The sequence below is a fragment of the Hylobates moloch genome, unplaced genomic scaffold, assembly GCF_009828535.3.
Source record: "Hylobates moloch isolate HMO894 unplaced genomic scaffold, HMol_V3 SCAFFOLD_3, whole genome shotgun sequence".
Classification (NCBI taxonomy): Eukaryota; Metazoa; Chordata; class Mammalia; order Primates; family Hylobatidae; genus Hylobates; species Hylobates moloch.
The window spans coordinates 66,846,060-66,868,384 of NW_026652278.1; the positions used below are offsets into that span (position 1 = coordinate 66,846,060).

The 22,325-nt window shown below is 50.8% G+C and overlaps 1 protein-coding gene across 2 annotated transcripts in view; it reads left to right on the plus strand.

Moving 5' to 3' along the window:
• Nucleotides 1–22,325, plus strand: part of LOC116459102 (cadherin-23) — a 317,512-nt gene that overhangs the window by 150,935 nt on the left and 144,252 nt on the right. For both annotated transcript variants that reach the window (XM_058436324.1, XM_032139382.2), the window contains exon 7: nucleotides 20,534–20,728. In XM_058436324.1, coding sequence (XP_058292307.1) covers nucleotides 20,534–20,728 — 195 coding nt within the window. The remainder of the gene's footprint in view (nucleotides 1–20,533; nucleotides 20,729–22,325) is intronic.

Consider the following 22,325-nt stretch of genomic DNA (forward strand, 5'->3'; position numbering starts at 1 on the left):
CCCAACCCATGTTCAGGGAATTACGGAGGGCTTTCCAGAGGAGGTGATAAACAAGTTGGGACTGAAACATGCATAGGAGTTGGCCTGCGTGTCCACTGCACCTAGAACACAGAACATGCCTGATATATAATAGGTGCACGGTCATTATTAGCGGAATGAATGAATGGGGAAGAATGTTCCAGACAGACAGAACAGCATAAGCAAAGATCCACAGGTACCAGATTCAGGCAGTGGAGGAGCTGGGAACTAGGACACAGGTGCATCGCCCTTCCTGTCACACCTCCTGACATGGAGATGGGCACTCTGCCTTCACGGATGCCTTCAGACTCTCTAGGTGCCTGTCAGTGTGCCTCCACTTCCCAGCAGGGGCTAGGACACAGTGCTCGGTGAATATTTGCTGAATGAATGAGAGGGAGAAATTTCAGAGCTGGTATTTCCCAGCCATCTCACTAAATAGGCAGATGAGGGGCAGGTCAAGAGATGGGTGGCCAGGGTGTCATTGATTCAACAGTGATTTTTTTCAGTACCCGTTTAATACAGGGCACTGGGCTGGGCCCTGGGGACACAATGGAGAGCAGACTTGGGCCTGGACCCACCCTCAAGGAGCTTACAGTCTAGTGGGGAGTCAGATGGTGACCAGAGAGTCACCTAACGTCGGTGGGATTGGAGACCCAGGGAATAGCCAGGTAACTCTGAGCAAATACAGCCAAGGACCTGATCCAGACTGGGGGTCGGAGAAGCCTCTGGAGGAAACAGGCCTGGGTGAGATATGAAGGCTGAATAGGCAAGAGTTGGGGGTGAAGATGAGGAAAGGATTCTAGCAGACGGACGGCACAGGCAGCGGCTGGAGGCAGCACAGCACCCAGTTCATCTGAGGAAGTGCGAGGCCAGAGGGCTGGAGGGAGGCGAGGAGTCAGTGAATCGAACAAGGGGAACCAGGCAGGCCAGGCCACGCAGGCGTGGAAGGGCTTCTGTGGTGTTTATCTGGAGGTCAGCAGGAAGCCACCGTAGAGTTACTGGAGGACTGGGATGGGATTGTGGTGACACGCCCAGATATGTATGTCAGGGCATTCACAGTGCCACGGGGGAGTCCACATTGCAGGGCCAGAGAGGCTGTGGAGCCCAGTGAGCCAGTCCCCACGGGGATGGTGGTGGGTGGGAGGGACAGGAGCAGACTGCTCCTGGAGAGGGAATTGCAAGAAAGAGTCTGATTTCTGGCTCAGTGGTGGGTGCAGAGGGAATGTACTGCCATTCGTGGGGCCGGGGACACGGTTTCCAGAGTTTGTTCTTAGGCGTGCTGAATCTATACCATCTTTGAGACTCCTGCAGAGGTATCAAGTGGACAGTGGCTTGTTTGGGACCCAGAGTGGCCTCCATGGAGATGGGAGTGTCTCAACTGCTGTGGCCAGGGCTAAGCAGCCACTTGGCATGCTTGACTCCAGCTGGGGACAGGAGCCGGAAGAGAGGCCGCGTGGGGTAGGGTCAGTCGGAGGCTGGCCACTGCTCCTCCAGCCTGCCTGGAGCCTGTCAGCCACGTGGTGACGGAGTGCATTTCTCTGCACCGGAATAGATTTGGGCTCAGCAGTTGGCTCTAAGTGCTTTTTGCCCTGACGTTCAGAAATGAGCACTGGGGCAGCGGGAGGGCTGGGATGGGGGAGGGAGCCCAGGGGACAGGGCCACAGCCTGCAGGGGCCTGCTGAGCGCCTGAATAAATACGTGTTTGCCACATCACACACTGTCATGCAGGGTGGGGGCAGAGAGGGGACGGCGTCTTTGTGTGTGTGCGTGGTAGAGGGGGGTGATGGCATATGGGCTTGAGCTCCTAATCCAGTGGACTCGGAGTACAGGAATATCTCGAGGTCCAGGAGGGGTGCACAGAGCCTGACAGCTGCTTCCACCGAGTATGTCTTCTTTATCTTCATGTAGATCTTGGTCAGAGGTACCAGCTCTCCTCCAAGTGGAAAGGATTAGGAGACAGGGGAAGCAATGTCAGAGGTGGGCTGGGAAGAGGTAAGGTAGAGCCCCAACTTGGGGAACCAGGAGGAAAACGCAGTCCCATGTGCATGTGCAGCCTCCCTGCAGGTCTCTGGGTGTGTAATGCCAAACCTTGCCAAGGAGGGCACTGTGTACACACAGAGACAGAAGGAAGAAGGAAGTAGTACAGTCCTCAGGGTAGTAGTTAGTGGTTGTCATTTTATCTTTTAGGGGAACAACTTTGGTACAATAAAGACTTCATTTAAGATCAGTGTTGAGCTGCCTCCTTTATTAGACTGCAAAGCCTGTCCCCATGAAGAAGCCACTGGCTTTGCCATACTTAGGCAAAGTCTTCCAGAGAGTTCTTGAAAAACCAGCTCTGAGCCTGACTAGGCCTCTATCTTGGTTCAAGAGAAATGACTTCCTGCCTGCAATCACCATAACCGATAGCTCATGAGGCAGAGACAGTGAATAGTTTTTCCACAAGTTTCAAGAGCAAGCGTAATTAGTAGTTAACAGTGTTAGGTGATTAATTGGTTCATTCAGCACCAGTATGAATGAGGCAGAGCGTAAGCAGGGAAGGGGCCAGAGCCCCCAGACACCCAAATGTGGTTATGGCCCACTGCTGATCAGCCAGGATCTGGCCCCTGAAACAGCAGCCAACAGCTAAAAGGCATTCACCTCCAAGAGCTGGGGCTCCTTGGGCCAGAGCAGAGGGCAGGTCATTGTGCAGGGCCCACAGAGTTGGTCCCATTAGTGGACATTCAGGGCTGGAAAGAACTGGATTTGGCTTCCATATTGTTTCACCTGTTTGCCAAAGGTCAGAAAGCTATTGTAAGTGAATGACAAGACTGACCGATTGGCCCATGTAGGAGGGGAGGGGGCACGGATGCATAGAGTCCCAGCCTGTGGGGTTGGAGGGACTCCAGAGAGGGGTCATCTACTGGATCTCTTGACCACTGAGCTGAACTGTCAGTGGAGACTAGGCTCTATTTTAAAGTCCTCCAGGGAAAGATGCTCTAAACAGGGGTAACAAGCAGCAATTCAAATCATGTGCCAACTCCAGGCCTTCGATGGAAGCTGCTTATCAGCACATTGGGTAGAGAACCCCGAGGCTGAGTCTGGGAAGAGCACTGTGCTTGACTGGCACTGCATGCCCTGAGTGCAGAACAGAGGAGAGGAGGCCTGCGGACCATTTTCAGATCAAAATCCACCTGGGTCACTCAGGCGGGTTTTACACTTTCCTCCAGGGTAGTTTCTTGGGGCCTCACTTACTGCCCCAGAGAAGCAAAAATGGTCTTGACTGCAACTTCAAGGCACTGGAGGGTGTGAGAGATGATCAGGAAGGCAGCTGCAGACCCAGCTTGTGGGGCGGGGTCGGGGAGGTTCCTTTCTTGACCTTGTGGGACTACAAGGCCCCACAGACCTTGAAGCACAGAGCAGGGTGGAGAGTTGGGACCAGCCTGCTGGGTTTATCTAGCTATCCCTTCCTCCAACAGGGTATTAACGGGCTTCCCGCAGATGGAGACTTCTCTTTGGAAACAGGGTACTGGGAGCTTTAGATTAAGGCAGAGCTGAGTCCCAAGCCTGGCCCCTCCTCTTAGGAGCTAGGAATAAGGCCTTGAGCTCTCTACACCTGTTTCTCCTGCTTTACAATGGGGATAAAGCCTCAGGGACTGTTTTGAGGGCTGAAGAGGAGAAAGTACGTAAAACCTCTAGTACAGTGTTGGCCATGGGACATATGAATTCTCCCACAAGATGTTCTGAGGTTTGGGGTGACACATTAAGACCAGACTGACTATTCCAGTGGGGGATTGCTTGAGGCCAAGAGTTTGAGACCAGCCTGGGCAACATATCAAGAGCCCATCTCTGTAAAATTAAAATAAACATAAATGAGCTAGATGTAGTAGTGTGCACCCGTAGTCCCAGCTACTTGGGAGACTGACACATGGGAGGATTACTTAAGCCCAGGAATTTCAGGCTGCACTAAGCTGTGATTGTGCCACTGCACTTTACCCTGGGCAACAGAGTGAGACCCTGTCTCAAAAAAAAAAAAAAAAAGAAGGAAAGAAAACGAAAAGGAAAAGAGAAAGAAAAAAGACAAGGCTGCCTGTGGGAAACGTGTTGAGAATGAACAGCTGCTTCAGGCCCAAGTCCACCCCAGGGCCCCAATGCTGTTACTCTTTCCCCCACCGTCCCATCCTCAAGGCCGGTGACTGTACACCAGGCATGCTGGATTTGCAGGGGTGGGGGCAGCGTCAATTATGCTGCTGATCTGGGGCTTGCTAAGCCTGGGGGAGGCTCTGGGAAGAGCAAGAGGAGTGTCCTGGGGTGGGTGGAGGAGGGAAGGAAAGGCAGATGTAGAAAAGTCTGGAAGACGCTTCCCCTCTACCACCAGAGCCAGCCCCCACCGGCTGCCTCCCCCAGCCAAAAGGCAAGGCTCCCTCGCAGCAGAAAACATACACATATTTGCAAGCTACAGTACAAACGAGCGGCAAACCTAATGATTCGTGATTATTATTTGAAGGGTCCCACTGTTACAGATTTATTTGTCATTTCTTGTAATAACACCGACGGTAATGAATTCATTTGTATTAATGTGAGTGTCACGAGGACTTCCGTCGAAATTCTGCATTAATTCATGTACCATTAAAACAAAGTGTCGCCCAATTAATATCAAACAGAGGTAAGGCTGCCAGGGTCCTCTTCATCTGGGTTTCATTTGTAATTCATGGTATTAGCACCCTGCTTAATGAACATCATTTGCAATTCCTACCCCTGGTCTCTCCCACTTCCTGGGGGAAGGTCAGGGTGCCCTAGGAGCTGTTGGGCCCTTCACTGGGCACCCCAGGGCCAGGAGGAGGAGGAGGGAGGGGTGGGACTCTGTTTCTAGGTAGAAATCGAGTCTCTGCATTCTTCATTCCAGGAGGGGCTTGGAAGGCCCTTGGAACTTCCTGATCGGTTGGTTATCCACTTCAGTTACCCAGAAGGTACCTTCTTGAGGTTCTGGTAGGGAAGAGAAGGCTAGTTTATTTCTTGGTCAAGCCTGATCTTAACAGATGAGACCATGGCTGTCCTAGGAAAGCCTTCCAGCAGGGTGCACCCAGGATTCTGGTTTCCCTCTTTTCTTAGGGTCAGCGTGGTGGTCTTCTCATGGTCTTTGTGTGCCATGAGAAGACTACCCCAAGGACCCTCAGGACCTCTAGATGTCCGTGAAGCCAGCGGTGGAGCCCAATGGGCCTTGGTCTCCAAGGCACAATAGACCAAGGAATTGGACCCTCTGCCATGTTCCTCCCACAACCCCTGCGGCGGGGCCCACCTCCCCGAGCAGGGACGGAGGCACCATCATCCAGCCTTTAGAGCTCTCAGGACCCCATCCTGGGACAGCTCCTGAAGACAACATAGCCGGTCACCCTCCCCTCTCAGGGAAGGCTCCTCAGGTGAGTGGACCTCCTTGGGCTGCCCCGCCCAAGTATAAGAACCTGAGGCTGCCACTGGCAATAATGAAGTTTCCTGCAGTGATGGTGACTGCTGCCGCTATGACTGTGGGCCAGGCCTCAGGCTGAGTGTCTCAGAATCATTACTGCTAGGCCCGCAGATGAAGGAGGAAGGTGTTATTGCCCCCATTTTACAGATGAGAAAACTGAGGCTCAGAGATCTTCAGTACTTTCCACACAGAGGTGGAAGAGGGGAACAGGACAGGTGTCTGGGTTTGTCGCATTGATGTCTCGATGTCCTCCCATCCTTTCCAGCTAGTGATCCACATGAGAGCTGGAGGGACAGGACCACAGGGAACCAGGCCTCTGGCGTCCTGGCTCATGGTGCCCTTGACTCTCAGAAAGTCCTTCCTTCACTGGTCGCCCACATGCAGAGACTGTGTCCCGCAGTCCTGGCACATGGCAAGCGCCCGTAGCCGGCCATGGGGCATTTTAACCTGTGCTTTGTCTACATGAGGGTGTCATATATCTCACTGGAGAGTGAGGCTCAGAAAAAAAAACAGGAAAGGGAGGGAGAAATGCTTTCATTGATTTTCGCTTCAGAATGTGCTGCCTTTCTATATTCTGAGGATGGTCCCAGAGCAAAGGGGCTGGCTTGGAACTAGAGTGCCTTGGATTTGAGGAAGGACTCACAGCTGAGCAGGAAGGGAGTGCGAAGTGATGTGGTTCTGCTCCCTCATTGGATGGACAAGGACCCGAAAGCCAAAAAGCTTTGATTCTTGTCCAGGATCACACGGGACCCTGGTCCGGGGTCTTCTGTCCCCCATCCAGGGCTCTTTCTTCCACCCCATGCTGCTTCCCTCGAGGTTAAGAATGCTGTGTGTTTGGGAAGCCACCTTGCATCCATGTTCGGACAAGGTAGGGACGTCAGGGAGTCAGCACTAACATGGGCACCTGCAGGCAGAACTCTACCCCAGGAACCGTCCGTGTGACCACCATCCAGTCCCCCCACTCCCAGCTTCAGCTTTTTCATCTGTAAGACAGGGTTCCTGGGCTAGGGCAGTGCTTCCCCACCTTGGCTGTACATGAGAACTTGATGTACAGAGGCAGGGACTGGGCCCCAGGACTGCTATGTTTTAAAAGCTCCCCAGGTGATTCTAATATGCAACCAGGGGTGTGAACCATTGGAATAGACACTGGAATAGGATCATTCAGGTCTTTCTTCACCGATTGAAGCTTAAGTCATTCCCCCAAGGTCCCCAGAGCCCAGTGACTTTCTGCAACTGCCCTCTCCCTGCCTGGGTCCAGCTCCCCGCAATCTCCCCAAGCCCCCCAGCCCTCACCACCCCTCAGCTCCTCTGCAGCCCGGTGTGAACCTTCCCCAGCTCTGTCTGCCCTTAAGCCCCAGGGCACCAAGTGACAGGTTCCACTTATCACGTCACACCGCCTGAAGGGCCGGCAGCAGTAGCCTCAGGATTGGAGATGCAGAAACCGCACCAGGCCTACCCCACCACACTCATGCCTGCCCAGGCCTCTGCTGCCCCCTTCACCCACTCCTTCAGAATGCACACGCACCCAGGCTGGGGACAGAGGGATAGGGGTGGGAGGAGTCCGAGGGGCAGGAGAGGAGAGACAGCAGGAGAGGCTGTGTTGCTGGAGCTGTCTTCTTATTCAGAATCCATTTGTTAGGCACCGCTTCCCATAGATGTAAGGCCCGCCCTAAGGAGATTTGCATATTCATTTTGTTTAACATGATTCATCATCATGCAAAGGAATGAATTTGGGGGCTGGGAGATGGAGCCCCATTTTTGAGCAATAGATCTGGGTACAAAGCGCTCAGGGCAGTGTTAGAGGCTTTTGCACACCCAGAGTGGTCCCTTTGGGATAGAGGTGGGGGGCATGTGATCCCCAGAGGGTTCCCTGGGAGTTTTATCTCTGCTAAGGGCAAAGCAGGGACCTCAGCCTTTAGAACCTTCCCCTCCCCTTTCAGATCTTCCCACCATAAGTAACATCTGCAAAGCACTTTACAGTTTACTGACCCTTGTCTATACACATTTCCACCTTAACCCTTACACAGCCCCATGAGGTAATAGCATTATGATAGAGCCAAAGATTTACTGAGCACCAGTTATGCACTAAACACTTTACACGCTTTGTCTCCCATAAGCCTCACTATAACTCCATGAGGCGGGTTTTCTTTTCTGTTTTGTCAGATTTTTGTTTTTCGTTTTTTGAGACAGGGTCTCACTCTGTGGCCCAGGCTGGAGTGCAGCAGTGCAGTCACAGCTCACTGCATCCTCGATGTCCTGGGCTCAAGCATTCTTCCCACCTTAGAGTCCCAAGTAGCTGGAACCACAGGTGCACACCACCACACTGGACTAGTTTTTATTTTTATTTATTTATTTTTTTTTTGGTAGAGACGGTCTCACTATGTTGCCCAGGCTGGTCTCCAACTCCTGGGCTCTAGCAAACCTCCCACCTCAGCCTCCCAAAGTGCTAGTCTTTTTCTTATTTAAAAAAAAAATCCAGGAGACTCCTTGCATCTCTCAGTCACCACTTTTCAGAATCTACCAAGTCTCAAAGTTACCGTATGCCTCCAGCCCCTGCAGCCCTGGGTTCAGAGACAGTGCCCTGGAACCGTGATGGCCCAGCTTCTGGACTGCAGGCTAGCTTTTCAGACAGGACTCTTCTTATAGATCACATCATATCATTCCCTGGATTTTTCTCTTGGAGTTTTCTGCCTCTGCAGAAAGTTGTGAGAATTTTTTGGGGGGGCCTTTGATTTTTCAAAATATGTTTCCATAGTTAACTCATTTTATCTCCACCCCAGCTCTCTATAGAAGATAGTATAGGGATTACTATACCCATTTCCTGGATGGAAACACTGAGGCATCAGATGTTTATGTTGACATTGCATAGCAACAGAGAAGGAAGTAGGAAGTTATTGGAGAGCAGCTGGACTGTGACCCAGAGTCTGGGACAGTTGTTTCTGGGATTTTCCTAATCAGGCCAGTGTGCATGGAGAGGAATACAGGCACCACACGGATCCTTCCTGGTCTCTAGAAGCTTGTTTCCAAGTACCTACTTGAGGGCACGAGGGTATGAGGCTTCCAGCAGCCAATCAGACCAATCACTCTGGCTAGGGAGGGGTAGGAGATTATGACTCTAAATAGCTAAGAACTGGATTTCCCAAATCATACCTTTATTCTTGGTTTCCTCCCATTTCATGGAGAGGAAAACAGAAGCCCAGCCCACGAGGGAGGGGGTGGTACCTGGTACATGCTGCCTGGTGTTAAAAGCAGATGTCTTGGTGTTAAAAGCTAGGACCACGGTGGGTACCAGGGCTGCACCGTCACCACGGCCCTTCCTGTTCCCTTTTTCTTTGCACACAGCAGCCCTTAGCCAACTGCTGGGAATGGAAATAGCATTCTTTGTAATGTGAAATTATGTCTTCCTTAGTGTTTCAGCCTATAGTGTCACTGTTATGAACTTTGGTGCCACTTTGACTCTTGATCCTTTGTATGTGGGCCAGCCATCCATCCCTGATGCATGATACCCTCTGCTGCCACGTGCTGTCTCCCTCTGCTCCTGCTGGTCTGCAAGTGAGAGGGTGCAGGGGGAGCCTGGAGGAGGCAGGTGCAGGGATGGCCCTGGAATGTTGTCAGTGATGGCAGGTGGCACTGGGGGATCTCCAAATTCTACTGTCATTCATTCTACAGGAAGTTCGCTCAGTTGGAGTCAAGGGTCAGGAAACTTGCCTTGGAGCTCCTTAGTCTCTGAATAGGAAAGAGCTGGGGCCATTTCATGCTTGGGTATCACACTTGGCCTTGAAAGTCAAGCTCCTGAGAAGAAGGGAGGGAGGCCCCAGATGTCTCTCTGATGAGACTCCACCTAGCCCTGCATGTCCAGCATGTGTGCATGGGGTGAGGGAGAGGGTGTCTTGCCCCAGACCCAGGCATGTGTGCTAGAAACCTGGGTAGAGCCAACAGCCTCTTCTAAGAAGGGAGGGAGTGTCAGTCATTGGGTGGTGACGTCTGACCTCTGCTCTGTAGGGGAAATATCCAAAGGAAAACAGGTTGAAAAGACAGAGGCACCATGAGCACAGGCCTGGAAGAGGACCACACTTTGGGGCTGGCACGTAGAATAGCTGAACTGAAATCCAGGACCTCAGTGGAGCAGTAGTGAAAGAAGAGTTTAAAGAGAGAAAGTTTGTTGAGACTATCGTGATGGTCAAGGCCTGGGAGACTTTGCCTTGGAGCAGATGATGGTGATTTGGGGGAAAATGAATGAGATGCTGGATGAGTGCTTTAAGGCAGGGACTTTCAGATCCATTGCAGGGGGCAGAGTTGAAAGGGAGGAGGCAGCTGGGCACCATGGCTCATGCCTGTAATCCCAGCACTTTGGGAGGCTGAGGTGAGCAGATCACTTGAGGTCAGGAGTTCGAGACCAGCCTGGCCAACATGGTACAACCCTGTCTCTACTAAAAATACAAAACTTATCTGATCATGGTGATGCAAGCCTGTAATCCCAGCTACTGGGGAGGCTGAGGCAAGAGAATTGCTTGAACCCGGGAGGCGGAGGTTCATGCCATTGCAGTCCAGTCTGGGTGACAGAGTGAGACTCGGTCTCAAAAAAAAAAAAAGAAAAGAAAAGAAAAGAAAAGAAAGGGAGGAGGCCACTCGGTGGTGCAGCCATAGGGAAATACTGTTTTTAATTTTGATATGAACTTTTATCAAAGTAGTGTACGTATGAATTTAAAAGTCAAACATTACAGCTCAGCTTATAATAAAAGCAGCAGACCCTGATTCATTCTTTACCACTCCTGCTTCCCACCCTGAGAGAACCTCATTCAATTTCTGATATTTACTTTCTTATTTCTAAATCACATGCTTATACATTGTTTTAGTTTTGAATATTATCTATTGATTTCCACCTATGAAGAATGAAAATTTCACTTTTACACCATGCTCTACCTTATCTTTGCTATACACACACACTGGAGCATGCACCCTACTCTTAACATTCACTACACCCTACTCTTAACATACATACACCCTACACAAACATCCTACTCATAACTTTCACTATGTCCTACTCTTAACATACATACACCCTACATAAAACACCCTTCTCTTAACATTCACTATCCATCCTCCAAACATAATTATATTTCTCTTTTTAGCTAAAACAGCAGTTAGTGTACACAGTATTATGATTACGTAAATGTTATTCACAGCTGAGCCACATAATATACTGTAATTATATTTCCTCTTTTATTTTCCCTAGAATTAATAATCACTTCTTTTTTTGTTTGTTTGTTAGTGTTCCTTAATGCTTGATATAGGGAGCCTCTCAGCACATTCAAAGTATATTGAGTTTTTAAAATTTGATTTTCATTTTTCTTAACAACATTCTCCCTGGAGTGTCCACCCTCCTGTCTCAACCTGGGCCAGCTGTGCTCTGACTTGTGTGGTGTTCTGGAGGCTTGACGTGGGGTGGGCGTTGGGGAGGAAAAGAGGGTCACTCTGAGAAATCTGTTATCTTTCTCCTCTATTGGATCCCTTTTCATGAATGTCATATTTTCCTGTTTCTTGGTTTACAGTTTCTTGGAGTACACTCTTCAGTAATTTTCAGAAAAAAGAGTTCATGGGAATTTTTTTCACTTCATCTGAACAATATGTTCATGCTATGCTTTTGTTTGTTGACAGTTTGGCTGCGTATAGAATTCTGGAATGGAAATAGTGTTCTTTATAATGTGAGCTTATTTCTTCCTTAGTGTTTCAGCCTATAGTGTCACTGTTATGAACTTCGGTGCCACTTTGACTCTTGATCCTTTGTATGTGGCCTTTTGTTTTCTCTCTGAAAGTCTCAGGAATTTTTTTTTTTTTTTTGAGACAGAGTCTCGCTCTGTTGCCCAGGCTGGAGTGCAGTGGCGCAATCTTGGCTCACTGCAAGCTCCGCCTCCCGGGTTCACGCCATTCTCCTGCCTCAGCCTCTCTGAGTAGCTGGGACCACAGGCGCCAGCCACCACAACCAGCTAATTTTTTTGTATTTTTAGTAGAGACGGTTTTTGTGTATTTTTAGTAGAGACGGGGTTTCACCGTGGTCTCGATCTCCTGACCTCGTGATCCGCCCACCTCGGCCTCCCAAAGTGCTGGGATTACAAGCGTGAGCCACCGCACCTGGCCAAGTCTCAGGATTTTTTTAAAATAATCAATGTTTTTGAAACTTCATGGTTTTATGCCTCAGTATGAGTGTTTCTTCTGAACACATAGTCGTCTCTTTCAGTCTGGAAACATGTCCTTCAGATCTGGGAGGTTGTCTTATGTTACTTTTTGGATGATTTCTTCCTCTTCATTTACTCTGTTTTTTAATTAATTAATTTATTTATTTATTTTTGAGACAGAGTCTCACTCTGTCACCCAGGTTGGCGTGTAATGGCGTGGTCTTGGCTCACTGCAACATCTGCCTCCTGGGTTCAAGAGTTTCTCCTGCCTCAGCCTCCCAAGTAGCTGAGATTATGGGCGCCCACTACCACGCCCAGCTAATTTTTTGTATTTTTAGTGGAGACGGGGGTTTTGCCATGTTGACCAGGCTGGTCTCGAACTCCTGACCTCAGGTGATTCACCTGCCTCGGCCTCCCAAAGTGCTAGGATTACGGGCATGAGCCACCATGCCTGGACTGTATTTTTTTTCCTCTGGAATTCCTATTAGTTGGAGTGTTGGATCTTCTGAACTGCTCCTCTAATTTTCTTACTTTTCTCTCCCATTTCATCCCTTTGAATTTGTTTCTACTTTCGGGGAAATTTATTTATGTTGCAACTCTTCTCTTGAGTTTTTAAATTTCTACTGGGCCTTTTTTCCTCTTGAAATATTCTTTTTCCAGAGATGTTGTGTCTTGTCTCTCTGAGGATATTAAAGCTGCTTATTGTTGTTATTCCTTTTTACTGTTTTTTCCCACTCTGTCTTTCACGTTAGAGGCTTTTCTCAAATGTTTAGTGATCCTTAGTTGTCTCTTCATATATACGAGTGAGTTCACGTGTAGCTGCCTGGAAGCTTGCTGTGTATGTGTGGAGCAGGGCATGGTTGGGACTGCTTGTTAACCAATGGGCTCCATTATGGGATGATTGGAGGAGGACCTGGCTGTTCTTTCAAGGGATCTGCAACATGTCAGTGTTCATGTTTTCTCTTGCACCAGTTTTCCTTTTTACTACCTGGAGCCTTCAGGAGGCTGAATGGCTAAAGAGACCTGAAGAGGGATGGGATTGGTGGGGAAGGTACAGATTTCCTCCTAACCTCCCTGTTTTCAGTGCCTGGTTCAGCTTCCAGCCAAGAGTCCAGAGCCCAACTAACTCAGACCCTCTAGAAAGTAAATCTCACATTTTCTGCAAGAGTTGGGGAAGGGATCTTGGAGTCTAACTACTCTCTTTAAAGCTGTTTCCCTCCCATTCAGCATCACCTGGTGTCTCCGGGTCCTGAGCTTTTCCAGTGTTCTGAGACGCAGGCCTGAGCTTCAGCTCGCCCGTCTCCTAAGGCAGTTTTAACTGGCCCATCTGTTTCCAGTTTCCAGAATTTTGTTGACATCTCTCATCTGCTGTTGTCTCCTCTCCTGTTCTTTTTGCCCTTGTGGATTTATGCATTTTTAATTCCTTTATTGTCATTTTGGTGAGGGGCTGGGACAAAAACAGAAATAAATGGATGTGTTCAGTCTGCCATGTTTACCACAAAATCCTGATTCTTTTAAAACATTTATTGAATGCCTTCTATGCACAAGTGACAGTGCCAGGACTAAAGAGGTGTCCAAGGTAAATAACAAAAAGGAAGAGGAGGGTGAAGAGTGGGAGTCGGGAAACAGGGAGAGGTCCGGTATGGCTGCAGCAGGTCAAGAGGGCCATTCGGTAAGCACTTTGATGAGTGTCTTCCAGGGTTTCCAAAAAGCCAGTATACAACTGAAGGCTGCGAAGCAGGGACTCTGAGGAGGGACTTGGAGACGGGAGACTGCTGAGCTGGCTCTGGAGGAGACCAGAATAGCTGGGGAGACCAGCCTAGGCCCAGAGGGATGTCCTCGAGCCATGTCAGGGCGTGAGTGACTTAGGGCCCAGCCCACAGAGCTGGCAGCCCACCCCAGCTTTCAGAGCATACCTGGCACCTTTTAGATCCAGTACATTTCACCCAAGAGAGCAGATACTGGTAGAAAGAAGAGATGTCGTCAAATTATCGCTCCCCGATTCCTCCAGGCAGAGATGCCGGAGTACGGGTACACATGGGTTTGTGCACACACGTGCCCCTCCCTGACCAGAATGGGGCTCCCTGAGATAATGTGTTGATGCTCCGTGGGCACTTGCTCCTCCTGCTTCTCTCCCCTATACTGTCCTCTGGGTGGACCTTGTCCTCCTGTGCTCAAGTGCCTTCTTGCCTATTTGAGAAAGAAACATAGCCCACCTCTCCCGTAGACCCCATTTCTCCCCCATCACTGCTCCCCCATAAGCTGGAATGCCAAAAACCCCCATTTTTGGAAGTGACATCCTCCCAAAGCATCCCAGTAGAAGAGGAACCTGCTTTAGCATCCAACAGAAACCGAAGTGCAGGTGTTTCTCCTCTGCCCCAGGGGCCCATGTTCAGAAAGTTCCTTGCCTCTGATTTGAATTCTTCTTGTTCCAATGGGAGCCCATTTTCTTATTCTCAGTGAAAGTGTGCAGTTTTGAAGTACCCTCCTTCCTTCCGAAGCTCTTTTTTGGCTAAAGCTCCCCACCAATCTCCTGTTCTCTTACCTAGAGGCCTCTTCAGCTGCCACCCTCATCCCCAGCCCTTCCAGACCAGGAAGTCCCACTTGAGGAGGGGCCCTGAGCCCATTCTCCACCCTTATCTCTGGAATCCTGAGGTCTGGGCACAGAAAGGTGACCCGACTTTGAATCCTGTTTCCACCACTTACAATCTGTGTGACCTTGGACAAGTGGCTTCATTTCTCTGACCTTCCATTTTCCCCATCTGGGAAAAGGAAGCAGGGAGTGGAGGTGTTTAAAGATGCAACTGAGGGCAGAGGTTGGGAGGGTGGAATCCCGCTAGCCCCTCTCCCTTCCCCACCCCAGCCCCAGTGGACAGCTGCCCAGCCTCTGAGCAGCACAGGAGGCTGTTACCAGCTCTGATCCACCGAGAAGCCTGCACCTTGTCAGGACTCCATCTGTCAGGAATTTATTACTAATGCATTTTATAACAGGCTCTGTAATAAGATATTAAAGACTGTAGTGGCATCTAGCAAGCATTCCATAAATATTAATAACGCCTTTAGAGATGGCACCTATGGTGGAAATGGTAGGGCTTTTTTGCCACAGTTTGGTCAAGGGTACAGCATAAATCTTAAAGGGGGTGAGGGGAGCAGGTGCACCCCAAAGGTGAGAGGGTGTGGCGTCCTTCTTTTCTCTCTCTCTCTCCTATCTTCCTTTCTCTTGCTCCTTAATTTTTGTACATCTTTTCCTCTGTTCATAAGTTTTCCTCTAGAATGTCTCTTATTTTTCCTGTTTCAGTTTGTTCCTTTCTCCCCAAGTTTCCTTTCCTCCTTTTTCTCTTGCAAATTATCTTTCCACTTTATCCTGTTTTCACTCTGGCCCTCAGTCCTGCCCCTCTCACTGTTCTCACCGCATTTTCCTCTGTGTTCCTGTGCTCTTCCTTCTCCTTGCCCCTCCTCCCTGCCCCCGTTTCTTTACTGCTCTCTCTGTCTGGTTCCTCCTTCCTGCCTCTCTGCCCCTCTCCCTCTGGCCTTTTCTCCCTCGCTGCACACCCTCCCTCACCCTGTTCCAGTGAGCACCCGAGCCACCTCTGGAGAGGCCTGGAGTGTAATGTAACTCACACTGCATGTGAGAAGTGAGCTATTTATCATTATTATTAACGAACAAGATCCTTTGCACGGCAGAACTTTCCCAGAGTCTGTTCCCTTGTCACCCCAGGAGTAGCAAAAAGATTTATTTGTCTCTGAATTGAACAGGGTGGCCCATTTACAGCAGGTCCATCAGAAGTGATATGGAGCTTAAATGGGAACTGGAAGAGGCAAGACCTGCCCTGCCTGCGACCTGCATGGCGTGGGTCACTTGGCAAGAGAGACAACCTGGCAGGTGCAAGAATTTTGAAGGGGATAATGCCTAGACATGCTTCCCAGTCCCCTGAAGGCATGGGTGTACATTTGGGGAGACTTCCTTTGAAATGGCCCAGAAGCCATAAGGGAGTAGGTGGGACTGGGCAGGGGGATACCATGAAGGAAGGGAGGAGGGAAGCAGGGGTGGGGCAGAGAAATGGGTCAAGAGGCCTCCCTCAGAAGCAGAAGTGATCATGCCCCATAGGGTCCCTCTTCCAAAGACCACTGCTTCTCCCTTCCAGCAAGAAGGTGGACCCAGGGCCAGTCTCCACAATGGAGGTGTGGGGAGAAGCTGCCCTGGAAGGGAGGGGCCCAACCCCCAGCTGAAACAGGCCTCTTGGTGCTGCTTCTACAACTCCAGCCTGTGCAGCCCCAACCCCAGACACCCCAAGCCCCACCCCAGACACCCCGAACCCCACCCCAGACACCAGAGCGACACCTTCCACTCATTCTCCTTGTCCTCAAATGGCAAAGTCTGGCCCTGTCATGCGTCTGTCTTCAAGGCCTGTCCTGGCTGACTGTGTCAAATCCATGATCAGGCCATCCCCTGCCCATCCGGCCACCTCCCCATGCGCATGCTGATAATTGCCTGCAACCTGGATTCGCACGTTAATAGGAGTGTCTGGAGACAGTTAAAAAGAAGAGGGAGCCGGCATTTATCCAGACTCCTTTATTCTTCTCCCTATTGTAACCTCCAGCCTCGGGTGGCAGGCACTGTGCCCTCATTAGCAGTCCAGGAGTGGTGGCCTGGCACTTTGCTTGCTGTGGGCGCTAAAGAGGTAGAGTCCCATCAGCAGAGGGTCTGAGTGAGCCTGGGGCAGAGCTGTGGAAATGAGGAGGCCCTGCCCGTGGCTGGGCATGTTCTGGGGGCAGGAGCAAGGAGCTGAGACCCATGCAGGCCAGCGTGAGCAAGTGGGGTGCCCATAGAAAGGACGGCACAGGCGGGTCCCAGCACCGCAGCCATGGGCAGGAGACAAAGTCAGCGGGGCCTGGGACGGCCAGGGTGGGAGGCTCTTGGAGGCCCTCATCTCCATTTGTTCTCCTGCACTGTGCTCTGCTCCGCTCGCTGCAGGTGGGTTTCCTCTGACTGCCCGTGGCATCTCTGCCACCCTGTAACTGTGGCTTTTCTGTGGCTTTCGGCCTGTCATGGTGCCCACTCCAGCCAGATAACAAGATCTTTCTTTTCAGATTCTCAGAGAAAAATGATTTAATTTCTCAGGCCCCACCTGATTGGCATGGCCTGGGTCTGAAGTCACTTGGAACAAACATGAGTGCCTAGACCCATCACCTAGAGCCGAGCTGTGGTCATGAGGAGCAGCTGTTCTTGGAAGGAGGGTGGGCGGGGAGGCAGCGGTTGGCATCTCTTTGGGTGGGGTGGAAAGAGCACTCTGTATGAGTCAAGGCACCCGATTTCCACTCTTGAACTCTGCCGTGATCCACTTGTGAGGCCTGGAGCAAGGCACGTCCCCTCTCTGGGCTCATTTTCACATCTGTAGTCCACCCTAGGAAATGGGGAGGCTGGACTGGATGACCCCAAGGTTCCTTCTAGCTCCTGCATTCCAGCCATCCAGGGTGGTGTATGGTCAGGACTGGCTTCCTCGTTTAGGAGCCTCCCAGGCCCCCAGGTGCCCCCCTCAGCCCTGCCTCAGATCCCACCCCTCCCCTCACAGGCTCTCAAGCCCACTGTGGAGGGTCTTCTGGGGCTCTTCCGTCCTCATCTTGTCTTCAGCAGCCAGGATCCAATCAGCAGAGATGTTCTCTTTCTGAATTTTAAGGTGCCCATTTGTCCCAAGTTCATGGTGAAGAGATTCATTAACTGTTTACACTATTTCTAATACTTCCCCCTTTATGTGGGGCTCATCTCACCCTGCCTGTAATGATATTTTATTACTGTGGTAATAAGTGCAATAACCATTTATCGAGTATTGCTCAGTGTTGCTGTGTGTCTGGCCCAAGGAGACTCTCTTTTTTTCACACCTTATCTCTTATAATACTTTTTTTTCTTTTTTCTTTTTTCTTTTTGAGACAGAATCTCGCTCTGTCACCCAGGCTGGAGTGCAGTGGCGTGATCTTGGCTCACTGCAACCTCCAGCTCCTGGGTTCAAGCTGTTCTCCTGCCTCAGCCTCCCCAGTAGCTGGGATTACAGGCGCGCACCACCATGCCCAGCTAATTTTTGTATTTTTAGTAGAGACGGGTTTCACCGTGTTGGCCAGCCTAGTCTCGAACTCCTGAGTAGGAACTGCTAACAGCTCCATTTTACAGATGAGGAAACTGAAGCCAAAAAGAGGTTTAACAGCATATGTCTGCAAACTCCCAGGGGAAAGTTCCAGACTCAAAGTTAGGGAGTCTAACTCAGAATTCATGCTCTGAGCCACCAAGTGTTACTCCCTGTAGCCTACCTGGAAACCCAGATGCACCTGACCCCATAAAGCAAATCTTCTTGCATTGAGTCTGCAGATCTGTGTGCACGTCTGTGCATTTCCATGGAATAGCAGCTGGGTGCTCCGACAAGCCCCCAACGTATGTGCTAATGAGCGCCCCTCTTTCCCCGCATCTACTTCCTTGATAGAGCATGGTGCCCAGGACCTGAAATGCAAGAAGTCAGCATTCTTTTCTCTCCAATAGTTTGTCCCTTCTAAGTATATGAATGGCTCCTTGCCAGGCCCATTTAAAACCTTCTCTAAGTTATGCAGAAATTAAATGGGTTTTCACCATAGGGCATGAAACATAATCCAAGAAGGTCAGACATGGAGACCATCACTTCTTTTTCCCCTTTTCCACCATTTCCTGAATCTTGCTCTTAAATCCTCTGATCAGATGCAGAAGGATCAGAGAGGATTCCCCTCAGGACCATGCGGTATGGACAGTCAAATGTCCTCGCCTCCCTGAGGCAGGGAGCTGGAGAGCTGACATCTTACAGGAGCCGTCCCTCTTCTCTGGGTGCCAGCTTCATACAGAGTGGTTTAAGTAGACTGGCCGAGTGCTCCGAAGTGAGGGCAGGCTACGCTGTTTTCTGCTGTTGTTGTTGTTGTTGTTAATATTTGGTAGAATTCACCAGTGAAGCTGTTGAGTCCTGTGCTTTTCTTTGTTGGAAGATTTTTGATTACCGAATCAAATAAACATAAAAGCATAATGTTGAATTAAAAAGAAAGCTTCAGAGTGATCTATTGTATATGAAAACTGTCTGTTTACAAATACCCACAAAACAGTATCTTATGTTATTCATGGCTAGGTATAGATACATATGGAGTATAAAAACAGACTTTCACACAGGGGGGCTGGCAGCTCTGAAATCAGAATGTGGCCCTCCTTTCTCGTGGCAGGAACCGTGGGCCCCCATGAAGTGTTTCTTTCTGGATTCATGGGGCTGGCTCTGGCACTTCTGTGTGATCTAGAGAGAGAGAGGGCAGGACAGAGAACTGTGGGTTAGCTGAGAACCTCAGAAAGATCTCCTTAAGGTTGAGGAGGGGTGGTGGAAATAAGGGATGCTAAGGTACCCAGGGCTTAGCAACAGGGGAAAGTTCTACCCCTAGGGCTGAAGGGAGAAGGAGAGGAAAATAGTGTTATCAGAGCCCACTGAGAGTTGGGGCCGGGGAGGAGAGCCTGCTGGGGTGGAGCTGGAGGGGGTAGAGGAAGACCCCAAACTCTTTCTCTTCCTGCTCTGGGAGCTCCTACCAGAACTTCCCATTGGCAGAATCCAACTGGAAGCCAGCCAGCAAGAGAGCCTGGAGATGCAATCCATTGAGAGCCCGGGGATTGGGGAAAGGCAGAACTGGGTGGATCATGGGGCCAGGGGAGTGGGTGGAGAGGGAATGCCCTGGATGGTACTGTTAATATCAGTGCTTCTTGACACCTCCCTGCCCCACCCTTGAAGGTGCCCTTGTCTGTGCCCCTCTAGGTTTCCAGAAATTAAAATTGCAACTACTGTCTTCTCAGCACTTATGTGCTGGAATGTTTACACTCGTGAGCTTATGTATTCTTCACGCTAACCCTATGAGATATGATTAGCTTCACTGTCCAGTGAAGGGATTAGGGATCAGAGAGATTATGTAATTAACCCAAAGACACACAGCAAGGTTGGGATTCCAACAAATGGTCTGTCCATCCCTGAAACTTTAGCACTTGTCTGCTTTGCCCCCTTGCAGACTTGATTCTGTTTTGGAGGGAATGAGCATCTTCCAAGCAGCTGAATTAGGAGAGGCAAACCTAGCAAAGGAAAAGCACATTCAGACATCCAGAGGTGTGAGGGAGCCTGCTGGGTTCAAGAAGTACAAATAGCTCCATGCCTCCAGGAAATAAAATGTGAAGGGGGAGACAGGAATGGACCACAAAGGCCTGTGTTCTATGCAAAGGGCACTGGGGAGTCACGGATGGTGAGGAGGAGAGGGGCGTCCTGCATCTGCCTCCTGTCCCCAGTGGACAGTGGTTGGAACAGGCAGGACGTGAGCCTGCCCATTCAGGTTGACACTTGTCTGCTGATGGGGGCAAATCCACAAACCCAGGAAGAACCCTCAGCAGCCCCATGGCATTGTTCTCCGGAGGCCCTTTCCAGCCTGACCAGGGGCCCCGTAAAGAGCACCCCTGTGTTAAGTGCATGGTCTGTCTGTGAAGGGCTGCCAGGAGGGAGGCTTGAGGCTGGTCCCCAGAAAGGAAGCCTGCAGCTTGGGCAGCCAAGGGGCATTTGACAGAGGAAGCGAAACCACCAAGAAACAGGTTTGGGGACCATAAGACCTCTCATCCAGATCTCTAGGATAAGCAAATCATCTTTGGAACTGGTGCTCTTTATAGCCACCAGGAGGCCATCAAAAAATGAAGAAGAGGAAAAAAAGATACTGCATTTTAAATTTTGGGGCCCCTCCTAGAATGAAAATGACAAGGCCTCGGGTCTGGTTGGCCGAGCGATGTAGAGAAAGGGCTTTGGGGGACTCGGTCCTGATGGCGCAGCTGCCCCGCACTGGCTCATCCTTGTACTTGCTTTGCTCTCATCCCCAGAATACACCGGTGGGGACACCCATCTTCATCGTGAATGCCACAGACCCTGACCTGGGGGCAGGGGGCAGCGTTCTCTACTCCTTCCAGCCCCCCTCCCAGTTCTTCGCCATTGACAGCGCCCGCGGTATCGTCACAGTGATCCGGGAGCTGGACTACGAGACCACACAGGCCTACCAGCTCACGGTCAACGCCACAGTGAGTCTCCACGCTGGGGCCCCGGCCGTCCCAGCTGCCTCTTCCCACCCTGGAAGAGAGTGATGGGGCATTCCAATGGGACAGTGACCCAGTGGCACACACTCGAGCATCTATAATAATTATAGTGGCGACAGTCATGATAGAAATGAGGCTGGCGTTACCGAGGCTTCGTGCTGTGTCCCTGGCACCGTGCTGAGCACTCAAAGGGACTTTAAACCTCAAGCAGCCCTATGTCATAAGTATTGTTAAGATGCCCATTTTGCAGATGAAAAAACTGAGGCACAGGAGCAATCCAGTGACTTTCCATGGTCACCCAGGAGCCTGACTCCATAGCCTGTTCTGGTAACCTCCTTGACGCATTCTTAGTGCAGAGCGCCTCTTGCTCTCTGGGACACAGGACAGAGGTGTTCACCCAGCTGTGTCCTGACACCATCCAACATGCAGGGCCCAGAGGAGTTCAGGCATCCCGGCTCTACTCCACAGAGTGGTGACATTCCACAGCATCCCTCTGTGCCAAGCACACTGCTGGCCCCTAGGAATTCCAAGATGAGTGAGTCAAGGGCAGAAGGCAGGAGAGGGTAATTATCCCGTCCGATGGCTGACTCTGTTGAGAGCCACACAGCCCATGAGTAGTGGCGGAGCCAGAACGCAAACCAGGTTGTCTACCTCTCAGTCTAGTGCCCTGACCACCATGCCCCATGGCTAGACGTCTCCAGGTCTCGAGAACATCGCAGCGTGCCCTTTGTGCCAGCTATTTGGGAGATCCTGGGGAACAGGCAAGCCACACTCTAAATAGGGTCCTCCCCCTACCCACCCCCTCTCCCTGCTCCCAGCTGCTGCCTCAGGGCATAGCTGGAGCCATCAGCTGGCAGCAGGGCCATAAGCTGGCCTGTTGTCCCTTAGATTCTGTTGACAAAGCTTACGCCAAGAGCGAAAAAACATGGGAGTCCCTCTCAACCCTCCAGGTCCCATCTGCCTGACACTCAGCATCCACTCCTGACCCACATAGCTGTCGAGGGGGCTGCCAGCAGCGCTGGGGGCTCTCCTTGGCAGGTCACAGGCTCTAGATCTAAGGCTCTGGATCTGGACTGGGTCAAGAATCCAGTTTTGAAAGATGGGGTGCCCCCAGACTTGGCCAAGATGCAGAGAGAGGCCTCAAGACCCAGGAAATGCGAACTTCTTGTTTGCCCCTGGCCCAGTGGCTGTGGGGAGGTCACTGTAGGTGATACTCACATTCTTTCCTTCTCCCCTGGTTAAGTGTTAGTTGCCTGGGAGGAGCTGTGTGCTGCTGTTTGTAAAACTGACTTCGGAGGTCAAGGGGACATGCAAGCCCAGGATTTGCTTTTTGTGCACATTCGCCTGCACCTTCCATGCAGCCCGGCACCCACACATGCGCTGCCCCTCCACCACACTGTTTGCACACACCGGGGCCCGGAAACATGCAGATGCTTGCCCGCTGTGGGGTAGTTTCCATCCACCATAAAAATGGCTTTGGACCGTGGGGAATAGACCAGAGCTGGGCACAGGCAAGAATCTGGGTGGTGGGGCCTATCAAGAGGCCTGGGCTCAAGCTGGGATGATGAATACAGTTAAATTG